Source organism: Panicum hallii, chromosome 2 (genome assembly GCF_002211085.1).
Source record: "Panicum hallii strain FIL2 chromosome 2, PHallii_v3.1, whole genome shotgun sequence".
Taxonomy (NCBI): Eukaryota; Viridiplantae; Streptophyta; class Magnoliopsida; order Poales; family Poaceae; genus Panicum; species Panicum hallii.
In genome coordinates, this window is record NC_038043.1 from 1994940 (window position 1) to 2010657 (window position 15718).

General features: G+C 41.7%; 2 protein-coding genes across 2 annotated transcripts; both read right to left on the reverse strand.

Moving 5' to 3' along the window:
* Positions 1–4467: 4467 nt before the first annotated feature.
* On the reverse strand, positions 4468–5378 carry LOC112883018. Its single transcript, XM_025948230.1, has 2 exons — positions 5254–5378; positions 4468–5170 (listed from the first exon to the last, which is right to left on the reverse strand). The coding sequence occupies exon 2, from the start codon at positions 5127–5129 to the stop codon at positions 4587–4589; it is 543 nt and encodes a 180-aa protein (XP_025804015.1). The 5' UTR covers positions 5130–5170; positions 5254–5378; the 3' UTR covers positions 4468–4586.
* Positions 5379–10826: 5448 nt separating this feature from the next.
* Positions 10827–11816, reverse strand: LOC112882723. The gene has a single exon (XM_025947848.1). The coding sequence runs from the start codon at positions 11541–11543 to the stop codon at positions 11013–11015; it is 531 nt and encodes a 176-aa protein (XP_025803633.1). The 5' UTR covers positions 11544–11816; the 3' UTR covers positions 10827–11012.
* Positions 11817–15718: the final 3902 nt, after the last annotated feature.

The window sequence follows — 15718 nt, forward strand, 5'->3', positions numbered from 1 at the left end:
ATGTTGCCATGTAAGAAAAAAGCTGAGGTAGTAAGAAAGTTAATGAGGTGAGAGAGGAAAAAAGAATTTTTTCTCATAAGCAAAACAATTTATGTATTAAGCAAAAGGAGACTCATTCATGATCAATGTTTTCAGCCCTCTAATTTTTCCTTTCATGTTACTAGCCCTATCATAACCTTTCCCACGAATTTGAGTAACAGTCTGAGTGATGGCTGATAAGTAAAGACTGGATTGCTGCCTTAAGCTCCAAAGAAGTGGTACCAGCTACATGAACTACAGCAAGCTAAGGAATCTCCCATGCACCCTTTCAAGTTTGTCAACATAACACAAGCAAATAACCAATTGTTATTTATGTGATACATCAATTGATTCATCGGCTAAAATTGCATAGTGGTCAGCTAGTATCCAAATAAAGTGTCAGATATCCGATCCATATTCGATGGACCTCAGCAACTTTTATTCGTATCCAATGTTCAAGTAAAATATTCAAATCTATATCCGATATTTAAGAAACTATCCGGATAACCGAATAGCTATCCAAAACCTTGATGGTCTGTTAAAAAATATCCGTACTATTTGTGGCCTACAATCCGCTGCTAGTTAAGCTAGCTAGGTTGAGAAACACTGAGGGGGTGTTTGGATCTTAATGGCTAAAGTTTAACCCTGGCACATTGTATGTTTCGATACCAATTAGGAGGACTAAACAATAGCTAATTGTAAAACTAATTGCAGAAGCCTAGGGCTAATTCACGAGATGAATCTACTAAGCCTAATAATTTCTGATTAGCAAATATAGCATCACATGGACTAATCATGGATTAATTAGGCTTAATAGATTCATATCGCGAATTAGTCTAGGGATTATGCAATTAATTTTTTTATTAATCTACATTTAATATTCCTAATTAGCAACTAAACATCCGATAGGATATGGCTAAAGTTTAGCCTTGCGGGATCCAAACAGAACCTAAACCGGTGATGACTAACCATGGACTGGAACTCTGAAAATAACCCAACTCACTTCTGGTTTTAAGTATACTGCTGGCTAGGCGCCATGCATTGACTGCAGCAGAGAGCTAGAGAGAGAGAAAGAGGGAGGAGCAGCAGCAGCAGCAGCTAAGATATAATTGGTGCCAAAGCAATGTGGCAGGATGCTCATCAAAAGATGACGACAGGATTGAGCAGGACGTGCGTGGCCGGTCCGTGGGGAAGACGACGCAGCGAGGCGCAGAAGCATGTGATGCTACTGCACGCACGTCTGTAGCCACGGTGACGCGCGGGCCTACAAACTTTAATTATATTTGCATGTTTCGGCAGTGTACGGAAGATGATTCTGGTGGCTTTCACCTGGTGATCATTTTAACATTATATAAAGACCCGCATATATCTTGTTGAGGGCTCACAATCTCCAGAAATAAAAATAAAGGAGTGAAGATGTTGCACTTTATTATATTTCAAAATCAGTTCGTACCCTATGCCAGTTTTCTGTACGCATCTTTAATACTTTTCCGACCACTATTTTGTACTGTAGTACATTAAATTTAATCAATACTAGCACAAGAATCATGATATATATGCAACTTTATTTCGGGACAAATTAATATAAATCTAGCCTGATCAATTTTTAATAATGTTCCCTGATCAATATTCTAAAGGCCATGATGGTTTCAGTAGATTTGACTGCAGGCAACTAAGTGACGCTTTTTTTGTTTTTTCATGGAGAAGATATAGACCTAGGTCACCACCAGTGTGCTAGCTAGCTAGCTTATGGCACGATTAAAACTTAGTGGTTGTTGTCTTGTGCGATGGCCAACAGATAGATAAACGGGGATGTGAAGAGGAGGACAGGATCCAGCAAGCTGCTGTACCACAAGATCAAGTGACATGTGGTCTCATTTCAATTGGAAAATTCTTGAATAGTTCATGGAAGTGGAGGGCGCGTCCAGTCGTAACTGGTGCTGAGGTTCCTGCGGAGCCCAGAGGCAGGCAGGCCGGCCCACCCGTCCGCATCAGCCGGCCGGGGTGGATGGAGTACATGGCATTAACAGCGTACAGCGTGGGTTTAGGGTGGGCACGTGTTGCGTTTCTGGGACTGGACCAAAGGACCGGCTAATAATAGAATTAATTAATGGCTCACGTAACCAAATTAACATGACGGGCTAATTTGCATGCGGACCATGTTTTGCTTTATACTACAACTAAATCTTGACATTTATTGTTTTAATATATGTTTATTGAATTATTTTAGATGTTGTTACTAACTAGTGAAGTAACTTCAAAACCAGCTAAAAAATAGTTCAAATTTAGACGGTCCGAGGGTGCATATATGGTGTGCCAAGATGGAGTTAAATGCTCAATAACCTAATTAACACTAACCTAATTATTAACCTTGAGAGCTGATGAGCCTCTACAATAATGAGACAATATATAGTTCAATAATCATCCACCAGTTTGTGTATTTACAACTGTATTCAAGCAATTTGTTCACAAAAATCCAGCTTGTTTTCCTCCGTTTTAATTAGCTAGTGAGCTTCTAAATTCTCCAAACTTGATAGGTACTTATATAGAGTAGTGTACCAGTTCCATGTCTGCACTCCAAAATATGGTGTAGAAGATGAAAATATTGGAATTTTAATTGCTTATACTAACAGCTTCACTCCCAAGTGGCCTGCAAAAATGCATATGCGATCACAATTTTACAACATGGAGTCCTTATAGATCACTTTATAAGTACCCACTGGCGGAGCCTAGTATAGGCTATACTGAGCTCCAGCCCCCCTTGACTTGGCAAAATTACTAAAGATTTAACCGTACATCTATAGTCATGACCCTCCATTTTTTTAAAACACCATCTTATTCTCATTCTTACTCTGTAAACTGCATTGTATAATGGCCTGATAGATAATTTGACCCCCCGCCCCTCATTTCAAGTTACGCTCCGCCACTGTAAGTACCCCCTCTAAGTGTCGGTTCATACATACGGATGGATTTGTCATTTGGAATTTTAGTATGTTTATTGAATTAGAACATGATGATCTTACAACTAAAATTTGACATTTATTGCCTTAATATTTATTTATTGAATTATTTTAAATGTTGATACTAGCTAGTGAAGTAACTTCAAAACCAGCTAAAAAATGGTACGAATTTCGACGGGCCGAGGGTGCAAATGTGGTGTGCCAAGTTGGAGCCAAATGTTCCTTAATGGTCTCACACCTTTGTAGAAGCCGCGCGCAGATGTGGATAAGATCGAGGAGGAAGAAGCAACATGATGACGTATCCTATCGATGCATGCAGACTATGGCATTATGATATGAATAACTGAATTGACATAGTTTATTTCGATTACCGCTGGATTATTCATAGGGGATTTACGCATTTCGACAATTCAAATATTGATATATCAAAATGTTTTGTGATTCTGAATCAATATGTACATCTGCGAGTGCTATTAAGGATGCAAGTGGGTAGCCCGTAGTGTTTTCTGGGTCAGCTAATTAATTACGATGGCATGCCACTCTAGTTCATTTTTCCTCCCAAATTATTTACGCAGAATGCCATTCTAATTTATTTTATCAATTTCTGGGTCGATCCAAACCCAAAATATATATAACTTGCATCTCTAAGTGCTATGCATGTTAATAGTCATGTTATTACTTTTTATTACACCGTCAAATGGCGAGGCAGGCCCTGATCGTACGATCAATGATTTATTTTTTATGTAACAGGAGGGGATGCGATCAATGATTTTAAGCATGAAATCATTTCAAGCTAGAAAACAGGATTGGGCACACCTTTCAGTTAACTCATCAACACCACCAGGCCGGCCTAGGGCTATGAATCATGGATATCGAGCCGGCCGGAAAGGCCGTATCGGAGCCACGTCTGGTGCTAGACCTCCCCAATCCAAGCAAATCTCCAGAGCAGAGAGGACCTGTATTTCTCTTGTCGTGTTCAACCGTACGGAAAGCATTTCATCCTCACAGGCCTGGCCATCGATCAGCTACACTGATCACTGACCCTTCTGCATGCTATGTGCATCCAAGCCAACCTCGTACAGTACGACGTTATTCATATCTCCTTTTCATACTGTTAGTCTTGTGGAGCGTAAGGCTTCTGAAATGTTCTGTACAAAAAAAAACGTAGAGTAGTTAGTTTATTCTTAGAAAAATTTTACCTTATGCCGGCCGTACACTCTTTTGAGAGAAAAAAGGTTGGTCTTAAAAAATATATACTCCATCTGTTTGCAAGTATAAGAACTTTTGAGTTTGTCGTATGTCAAATAGACAATGATAAATTATTTGACCAAGTTTTTCCTATGTCAAACAATGATAAAAATGTTTTCTGTTCTCTAGAACAGGAAATATGCGCATAGGATATGAGCTTCCACTGAAGCGGGTACAACGGTAACTGTCATCGGCAATTAAACTAATGCACAGAGGGGATCTAACACATACTTTAATTTTGTTTGGAACAAATTTCCATTCATTCGATCACATGAACATTACAACAACCGGCAAGATGCGTGCGTGTCAAAAGATCTCTCTAGCTCCCCGACCCCGAGGAAGCAGTCGTGCTTGGATGATCTAGAGTCGCAGCTCGAGGTCAAGCTCCTCGCCGGAGCTGGAGGGCGCGGTGCCGGCGTTGGCAATCTCCGGTGGGGCAGAGATGCGGGAGGTCGGCCTCTTCCAGTTGAGAATTTCCACGGTGCCACCGCGGCCGGCGGCGCCGGCGGAGGGGTTGGCTGCCCCCGCCCCCACCGGGAGCAGCACGTGGTCGGCGAAGAGCCGCGTGCTGCCGTCCGGCACCTCGACCTTCACGTCTGTGACACCATGCAGGGCGATCGGGATAGACAACAAGCCAACCGAATCCGGTGTCAAAGCGGCGGCGTCGTGGCCGTAGACGTGGGGGTTCCAGCAGGCGGCGGCGCGGTCCTTCTTGTGCGCGTTCTGGTGGCCCCCGAGCGCCTGCGACTTGAGGAACTTCTTGTCGCAGAAGAGGCAAGCGAACAGACGCACCTGCTTCCCGCCGACGTACGCCGTCGGCGCCGCCACTTCGTCCGCCTCCTCACGGCGTCCGGCCGCCGGCGCCAGGGTCAGGGATAGGTGTAGGCGCTCCTGCTGCTCCATGGCACTGCAGAGCTGCCGTGCTAACTGTTCCAGAAAGCACCCAGCCAACTAGCAGCAGGAGAAAACAAGTTAATAAATTGTCAGTCCATACCGGCTCCGACCAATCGTGCTTCGTTTTGCTAACAATGGAGATGGCGGCGGCGATTCTCTGTCCAGAAATGGGAGGAGCTAGGACGAATGGGAGAGACGCATCGCTGGGGCCGAGATGGGAGGTGAGGTGAGTGATGGCACGCTGTCCTTTTGATAGGAGCGGATAGTCGGATACCAAGTCGGCGATCAAGTACATTTATAGGCGAGGAACAGCACTATTATTCTTTCTCTATAAATGTTTTATTTCATTAGACCAAATACATCACTGCAAAAGTTTTTGGGAGAAATCCTCAATTATTTGCCATTAATTGCAGTCGCTTATTTGCCAACGGACTGACACATGAGGCCATTGTGTCTCCGTAACAGCCAAAAATTTGGAATTGAGAAAATATGTAATGACAGAAAAGTCATTATTGCTATATACTCCTTCACTACCTTTTTGTGCTGGATTTCAGTAGTATATAAAATATATTATACTACTTTACTACCTTGATAGATTCCGGCAGGTTGAGTAATTAAGAACATCTGATACTCAAACTAACTTTACATCACAATTTTACTTACATCATAAATTAAGCAATGGAAGCCCAACCCATTTAGTTCCCTGTCTATGGGCGTGTAACAAGGGACAATTAGCTTTACGTCATAATTTGGCTTATTTGAAATGGAAATTTAGTGTTTATTCTTGTTCTTAAAAAGGATTTAATGTGACGACAATAATCTTGTAGTTCTAGGAATTGGGTGGTCATAACCAACTTTGATCACATATTTTTTCCACACGTCTTCAGTAGCAATATACTCAGCAAGTTATCTTCATATGTTATAAATGCAAAGATAAAGTTAAAATAAGGCAAGATAATTAAGATTTAAGATTAATGATTAAGATGACTTGTCAAGATGTCTTCAAGGATTAAACTCTCCTTCCGAATGGTGTCATCAAACGTCAGCTAACATTTGCCCCATTTTCCACTATTAATTTAAAACGCCAAGGAACAAAGCTACTACATAGCTCAATGGTAGGTATATATATAGAAAGTGTGATTGTGCATCTCTACCAGCAAGTTTCAATGGTTCGAGCCTTTTCCAACTAAAAATTGGGTGTCTGTTTCTTCGTAAATGAAAACCCACATATATATCCTAGGCTGAAACCTGTTTTCTTTTTTAGAAAAAAAAAGAGAATGATCAGCTATGTTTATTTTTTTGGGACTTGTTACTATGGTTGGAAGGTATCTGTTGCATAGGATTTTTGTGGCCATCGATCTAATAGTAGAAATTAAAAAATTTATTTAACGACCGTAAGGGCCTACCTATTTTTCACCGGCCCCATAGATTTTTGTACCTTTTTCTAGCTACCTCTTATATCTCGGTTATTGATTTTACCGCGATGAACGCCTCTCATTGATTCAAATCTTAGTATTAATCTGGGATCCGGAGGGTTTGGTGTTTACATGCTTTTAAATTGATTGCACTATGGCATCAGTCTTCTGTTTGCGCAGAGCACCTCGAACAGGCCTCGATGGAAGCCATGGAAAAAGCTTACGACGACAAGGGGAGCAGGCTGAAATTAAAGATGCATATGTGGACCTCACTGGCTGGTTGTAAGGCCAACAGCCAGCAACCGGTGACACGTACGGATGCACATTGTGATTCCCGGTCAATGGACGTTCATGATTGGAGCCATCCATCGATGACTAGTTGCCATCAATTAGGTGATCTTGCATCTTGATCGATTTGGCCGTGTACCTTCAATCCTTGATCTTCTGGGAATGACCGTACGTCATGGGCGACCAGGAAGATCGAATTAACATAATGGATTCTACACAAACAATTCTTTATATCTAGAGTACTTCCATTTCAATACAGCATCTGTCCATGGCGTTATCTGTAAGAGTTTTGGTCCAAATAAATTTTCTGGTGAAATCGTCAAGGCCCACTGCATGCTCTGGAATGTGGTGAAATATTATTTAATGCGTGACACATGGCACTACCAAAATCTAGAAATTCCGTGAGAGCCGAAAGCACTCCCCAAAAGGGAAAATCTTCCATTTAGTCTTAAAAGGAGAACCCTCAAACTTTCTTAAAATGGAAAGTCTAATCCCACCAGATTTCCAAAAAAAAGGAAAGTCATCATTTTTACCTTAAAAATAATTTTACAATCTAGTGTTTTTTTTAGAAAGTAACTTGGTACTCCGTGAAAATTACAAAAAAGTAACTTAGTAGTATATTAATGTTAGGAAACGCAATATTTATGCTTCGTGAAAGTTAAGAAATTTAGAAAAAGTAACTTTCTAGTTCGTAACAGAAAATAACTTGCTAATAGTACACATGATATGAAGTAACTTGTGACTAGTTTGTACGGTAGAGGAAGTAAGATTTAACTTTTTATACTTTGTGAAAGTTAAGAAAATGTAACATTAGTATATGAACTTTCGAAAAAGTAACTTTCTCGTTCGTGACAGAAAGTAACTTTTGCTAATAGTATACATGATGTGAAGTAACTTATGACTAGCTTATACAATAGAGAAAGTAAGATTTATTTTTGAAAAAGTAACTTCACCACTTTGAGCAAAACATATTCAAGTGGAATCTTGTTTTGAAGCTCTTGTTAAAATAAACATGATCGTATAATCAAATTTTAATTTGAATATACGGTTATGGAACTATTGATTTTTTTTTAAGTTAAGATTGATCATGCATTGTAGGGAATGGCGGGAGGAAGTCATATTCTTTTTTGACGCTTGCAGGCGCGGGCATCGTGCGGGAGGGGAGATTGAGTTGTTTCCATTTGAATCTGACGCAGTTGGATAAAAATAGAAAGTTTGGGAACTCTCCAGCTAACGCTAAACGGAGAGGCCTCTCTGCATATATAGTTGCCTCCCTCACAAAAATAGCCAAAGCTGCCAATGATCCATGACATCCAGCTCGCATGAAAATTCTCTCCAAAATTAATTCCAACAAATAGGTAGAAGTACATTTAAATTCTCAAAAAGGCATATTGTTGCATAAAAATTATAGTTCACAGACATGCCAGGGAAGATGAGCAGAGGGGAAGTAACAGGGTGAGAGCTGCAAGGAAGTTAAAAAAAAAAAGCCTACAAAGTGCAAAGCTAGCATGTACCGACTATTTTGTGACAGTTGTTGATCCCTCTCATGAAAATGGCACGCCTCACATGAAAATTATTTTCATAACCTTATGTAAGACCCGACATTCTCCTCTCTCTTAAATGATATGGCAGTGCTCCTACCTTTGTTTTTTTAAAAAAAGAGAGTTATGCAACACCTCCATGAAATTATATACATAATTTCCAAGAGAGTGTTGCGATCACCTCATGAAAATAAACATTTTCATGATGATTCATATAATACCTTCACAAAAATATGTTTTCGTGTGAGTTTTTTCTCGCGTTCATGAAAGTAAACATTTTCATGAGGATTACTCTCACGAAATCTTTTTTGTGGTAGTGTGTGATTATTAGGGGCCGGAGTGGGTTTATCAGATGAAATGAACCTTTTGCCACTAACACGGAGTATATACACAGCTTTATCTAGAGGAAACATCTCCCCTCTTTCTTTATAAAATATAATGTCATATCATCATATTTACTTATATATATGGCACCTCAATGTAACTCTCAGGAGCTATCTGCTAGTTGCATTTGGAGCAAGCAAAAGCTCACCAAGCATCAATCTTTCAAAAGCAAGAATACATCGTCTTCCGGTGCAGATTAATTACCATCTAGGAAGAGGCAGAAGGCATACATCTATATAAACGCCCTTAACAGAACGAAGCTGCTGCTCGCCATCGCTGCCCATGCACGCATCATCGGTCCGTACGTGCGCAAGGAATCCACCCCCGCCCGTTCGCCAACATCTACGAGGATGACGCCAAGCGCACTGCTGGCCAGAGCTGCAAATATGATCAAGTGTGTTCTGAGCCTCTCTTCAGTCAATTTTTCAGCTTTCGATCAGCACTCTCCCAGCTCGTCAACTAGCTGGAGGGCCATTCGAGAGCACTGTGCGCGGCTGCCACCGCGCCCGGTCCAGCAGCCTCTCGCCCTGTCCTATGCGAGGAAATTTATGCTGTAGTAATATTGCCTAGCTATTTTGTCTGTCTATAGTAATTAGGAAAAAGATCCTTTTGAAGGAAAATTAGAAAAAAGATACTCCCCTCTGTTTGAAACTACTACAGCATGTTTTTTGATTTCTTAAGGCAAAACTTCACCGAAAATTGCTCTACTAGTAGATAAATTTCACCGATAATTCAATTCATCAGCGAATGAAAGTTGATGCATTTAGCCTTATGCATGATTTGTCCTCGAATTGAAGTAGCGCCAAGCAACTAACTGTGCCCACTGAAAAGGACTAAAGGAGAAAGGCCGGGTCCTGCAGATAGATCAGCAGAAAACAACCAATAATATACGCCCAGCAGGCCCAGTGCACTGACATGATGCGGCCGGGAGCACATCCGATGGGCATGTGATTGATTCGTCCACGATGTACAGTTTGTTGCACAGGGAAGCTAAGCTAGCATCCAATAATTGACCAGCAGTACTAGTGACCCAGAGACAAGGGCCCTTGGCCAATCGCCGAGAGTGGTATGTATGTATGCCGACACGCCTGTTCAGTGCTAGTATAGCACACAGGAGATACACCGGATCCAATACGTACAACGTACGTTGTGTTGTTTCGTTAGGTCAAGGCTGTGACCAAGAATTACTCTTGCTCTTAATGTTTTTCATTTATTTGAATTCATTTGCCGCATTTGAATTCAGCTTACATTTCTTTCCAAAACTACCGTGAGGGATCGGCTATGCCCTTTTTTTTATTTGAAATGAATTACTTATAATTTTTTAGTTTAAATTTGAATATTTTTAGTTTAAAAAAATAAAAAAACCACCTTTGAAACCCCCAAAGAGCTAAATTTGTCTGGTTTCAACAGTTGGACGGCCTCTGTTATCCGATTTTATAGTTAAAGGTTGAAAATCGGACGTCTGTGATAGTTTGAAGGTGCAAACCGGATTTTTTTCTTAAACTAACATGTATCTAAAAAGTATTCAAGAAATGAAGCACGCTGGAGGGAGAATAATTAAAATGGCACCCCACTATCACCAGGTCCAGCACGAACAAGCAAAGGTTTCTTGTCGGGTTGGGCGGCAGCAGGACGAACATCATACCTACCATAGCAATGGGTGGAGTGAGGAGAGCTATCGCTGTTCTTTGTCCGTACGAGTTAGCAGCTAGATATTATTTGTAGCTCGAACCAGAGTAATCCTAGCAGCTAGATTGTCATTTTGGACCCATCGATCCTGCTGTGTTGTGCGTGCCCACGTGGAAGTAAGTGGACGTGCTTGTGCTAGCTTGTCCCCAAGGAAACGTCAGCAGAGCTCTTGTGCAGGCTTGCTTGCTTGGACAAGTCAGCAGGCAGCAGCTTTCTGTGGAGCTGGCAAGGGCATCATCAGCTTCAAGCAAGTGATGATCAGATCAACACGCTGCATCTTAGTAGTAAGCAGTAACAATAATAACAACAAGGTCATGTTTCTTTTTTTTTAATAAGAAAGAAGTAGCAACACAGTAGGCATCCTTGAAGCTCCCTAGATAGGGCAAAAATGGGAGACGGACGCAAACATCGTCAGCATATCAATAGCAGTATGCAGTTGTATCACCATATCTGTCCATATGAATGGTAAGGTAAAATGAACACACCATATTCCAATTCCAAGCAAGCAAGCGAAGCAATTTACAGGGTACGGTCATGGATCCAGCACGTACGCGCGCTCGTCGTCCCCGAGCTAGCTACAGCCTCAGCTCGAGGTCGGGCTCCACACCGGCGGCGGAGGCGTCCGTCGCCGCCTTGGGGGCCGCGGCGGACGCCTGCGTGCCCCTTGTCCAGTTGAGCGTCTCATCGACCGGGCCGGCGCTGCCGTGCAGGGCCGCTGGCGCCGCGTGGCCACCGGTCCACCTCTTAAGCTCCAAGCTCAGCGACGCCGCGGCGGCGGCGGCCCTGAAAGACGCCTCCCCAGCCCCGGCGCAGTGCGGGGCGCCCTCCATGAGCGTCGACGTGGCCGGAAGCGCGCTGATGCCGGCGGCCGCGAGCGCGTCGAGCTCGAGCGTGGCGGCGTAGGAGGAGGTGCCGCAGGGGTTCCAGCTGCCGCTGCCGGCGACGCGCTCCTTCTTGTGCGCGTTCTGGTGCCCGCCCAGCGCCTGCGACTTGAGGAACGTCTTACTGCAGAACAGGCACGGGAACAGACGCGCGCCGCCGCTGCCGTCGACGAGGCCGCCGCCGCCTGCGTCGGAGCAAGGTGGAGCACCACGAGAGGACTCCATTGTATCTACAGGAGCGGCTACGTACTCCCAAAAAAAAAAACTGGTTACCTGCAGTGCCCAGGAGCTACAAGCATTCTGCTAATGGAAGTTGAGGAGGATTCGAGATGTTTGGATGGGAATTCGGATCTGGGTGGCACCAACACAAGTGGAGCAGGCAGGAGAGTTTATAGAAGCAGGCTAGGCAATCTCAACTACAGTATATCGTTGGAGGTTTCTAGCTAGCTAGTGAGCTCTCGACACATACTCTCTTAAGTAAATCTTGGGTGGTGTACGTTAACAAGTAACTTAACATTTAGTATTTTAAAGATATATGTGTATAATATTGGATTAAAAGGATTACACATCTTAGTAGATAGTTCTTTCCATTGAAAAAAACATTGTATATATAACAGATTAACATGTAATCTTTTGAGGAACTGTGTGTAGTATTTGGTTGGATTATCACAAAACTAAAGGAATTTTTACGTCACAGAGTTTGGTTTAGACAGTTGATATTGTGGCATGACGTGGCCCTGTCTGCATTTCTAGAAACCGACACCGCAAGTGTTGCTTTGCCTGTCGTCGCTGCTCATTGTTCCTCCGCCCCTCCCAGCGATGATGATGGACCCATCCCTCCACAGGGCTTTCATTGTCGTCGTTGTCGTCGTACTCGATTCATTTTACTCTATTAATCGCTGTGCTATTTTTGGCGGCGTGACGGGAACAGTAGCTGCCGCCAACCTCGGTGTGGTTCAGCGCTCGCCGGTGGTCGATTCTGTCGCCGTCGGCCTGAAAACGCCAAGGCATCATCAGCAGTTGGACTTAAAGCTACTGCTGGCTGGATCTGTAGCATCCATGGTTACATCATGCATGATCAACAGGTTTACTGGCAGCTAATTAAGGTTATGCAAATGGTTATGCAGGGTTGCCAGCAACCAACCCATGCGTAAAAGAAGAGAGGAAGACAGCAGCGGGAGTCCCGCGGACGACCTTAAAAGTTTTTAGAGGAGCATACTGCCTAATTTATTAGATGGCCTGAATATACAAGGACCAATTTGCTTAAGCTAAAATCGTCGTCACTGATTTATTAAGTGGGTATGCTGTATGCTTTTAATTAGTTGGGTATGATGTAATACTGCTTGGGAGAGCGTAGCTCACCAAGTTCAGTTCTTTGTCGTATTCGACCGTACGGACTCCTCATCATAGCAGACACATTCAGGTGATGTAGGCTCCAGCCACCATTATTGATCACTTAATCCTTGCACTGTATGCATATATCACAGGCTAAAGTCCGATCGAGTGATGAGTATAGCCCAATGGTCTAGCTCCGATCCAAGATATATGGATCCATATGTAATATGGTAGTTAAATGTTTCATGTGTACTGCAATGCATCATAGGCTAACTACTAATAACTAGTAGCTAGCTTTTATCTTTATTTATCCTATTCGCCACGCAAGCAAAAATCTAATGCGGATGAATTCCCTTCATTTAGGTGAGAGGGAGGTGTATGTTTTGATGATTACTAAAAAAGAATTTTGGTAATGGAAATTAGATTGGTAATCTGCTGGAGTATCTACGGTCAATAAAACATTAGTTTTTTTATATTAGGAAGAGTAACAGCTAATCTGCTGGAGATACTCTTATTAGATAAGTTTCACATAAGCGGAGATGGAACTGAGGGCGTACTTAGTTTCTCTTAAGTTAGGTCTCATTGTCAATTCGAATCAATATATTGATTTACTGATGAATATATCTCGTGCGGGGCATCGACGGAAACCACGGAAATGCCATGGCGACAAGGGGAGCAGGCCGAAAGATGCACTGTGGCCTTCAATGATTGTTACTCTCGTACGGCAAAAAGCGAGCGGGCCCATATATCAGCGCGAGACGATCAATGCAGACGGAGACACTATATTTGCATATGGTGAATTGGTGATGATTCCTGATCTACTGATGTTCCTGACCATTAATGACTGGTTGCGATCCTAAATTAGGTGAGCTTGCATTTGGATCGATTTGGCCCAGTACCTTGATATTATTCTCATTATTCACTCCCACTACTAAAAAGAATTTTTAGGGACGGGTAAAATTATATTTTTAAGGACGAGTGCGGTACCCATCCCTATTTCTTGCAGCTAAAAATAGCTATTTGTAGGGGTGGGTAACGCGTCCGCCCCTAAAAATCGATTTCTAGTGGCAGGTCACGGCGTCACCTGTCCCTAGAAATTGATTTGTTGGGGTAGGTTAGGGCGTCCCTACAAATCAATGTCCAGAATATGAAAAAAATTCGGAAAAATAAAAAAATAGCAGAAAAAAATATCCCCGCCAACTAACCACCACCCCTCCACTGCTGAGGTATAATTTTTTTGACGAAATATGCACACTTGCGTAATCCGGGGTTCGAACCGCTTACCTCCAGCATCGTGCATAACCTCCTCTCCACCACACTGCATAATCACTTGTAACTCTATGGGGTACGCTATTCTCTTATATTAACTCTGAAATTGATTTCTAGGGGCGGATCATGCCATCACCCGCCCCTAGAAATCCATTTTTAGGGGCGGGTGACGCCGTCACCCGCCCCTGTAAATCCATTTTTCTATTTTATTCCGAAAATTAATTTAAATATTTACATATAGCAATATAAATTAAAAAATATGAAATTTCTACACTATAGTTATTGTGAACTATAGATATAAAAAATATACTAAGTATATTTCACTGTATATAAAGATTAAGATTGTGGAAATCTCTATGACTTGAGTTGCATGAGATACTATACAGTCATAGCCATATAAGAACTTATAATAATTTTTTGAACTATTACATGAACTTAAATAAAAAGTTATCAACTATATAGATCTCGTCAACCTCTACAATTTTGATATAAAGTTCAACTTCATCCGAGATCATATGAAAAAATTATGATTCTTTTTGCGTGGAACTATTTGTAGAGACGGATCATGCCATCACCACCTCTAAAAATACCATTTGTAGGGCGGGTGATGCCATCACCGGCTCTTAAAAATACTTTTTAGGGGCGGGTCGGATGGTACAGTAACCGCACTCCATTTTATTGTAGGAGCGGGTTACCTTTTGATCCACCCCTAGAAAAAAAAGGACGTTGCTATAAATCTTTCTAGTAGTGTCCTTTAGTTTCATTTGAGTGTACTTATTAACGCATCTCCAACTGTAACAAATAAGGGTTTTTCTATCAGGACGATAGGGATATATAGATGTGATCTATATATGATTAGTGCTTTGCAATATAAGACATGATTATATCCTACGAGCGTGCAAATGATTAATAATAATTGGTGGTGTTACTTGTTTCTACTAGAATGTGTTAGATGTTGTTAGTAGCTAGGATGTCACTTTATGCATGATTAATTTGGTGCAATGCTTTCGTGGTAAGTATGATATGTGAGTTTGAGCATCTGCAAGTAATTTTTCACCAAAAATGCTTGGTACTCCCTCGGTGTTTATTTTAGGAGGCGTTTGGCTGATAGTTATTACTCAATAAATATTTCATTTAGGTGATGCACAAATAATTAATCATAATAAAATATTTTCAAATATGAATCAAATAACATCAACTTTGTGTTGTAAAAATTATGTGGTATAAGAGTAATTGTTAGTCTAGACCTCTTGTTCAAATGGAAGTGGGTTTACAATTTCAAATGGAGGGAGTAATGTGTTAGTTTTTAGCACATCAATAAACGATGGACATAACTACTTCGTGTGTGTGCATATAAGGATTGCGAATTTGCTGCTATGTGATGCAACTTTATTATTCGATAATGTAACTTATTGAGGATGTGAAGTTTATAATCATAATACCCGACTAAATAGTAGCTTGATCCTTGAGGATATAGCATTATCACGAATGTTTATCTTAGTACATAATTAAGCGAGGGGAGGAGAACCCAGGTGGTCATTGGATCAACCAAAGTAGGCAACCACGGTACAAATCCTCATGGTGCCGCTCTTGCTAGAATTTCAGAATGTAGGCATTGGCCAGACGTATTACAGAGAGAACTCTGATCCCTAGCGTCCTATGATGCAGGGGCTATATATTCTAGCCTTTACCCCTATTTATTTTAGTATATATATGAAAAAAGAATACCATTATAAATAACATCTTAATAAGTTTCAGTGGACACTCCAATTTCTTAGGGAAAAACACTAAATGGA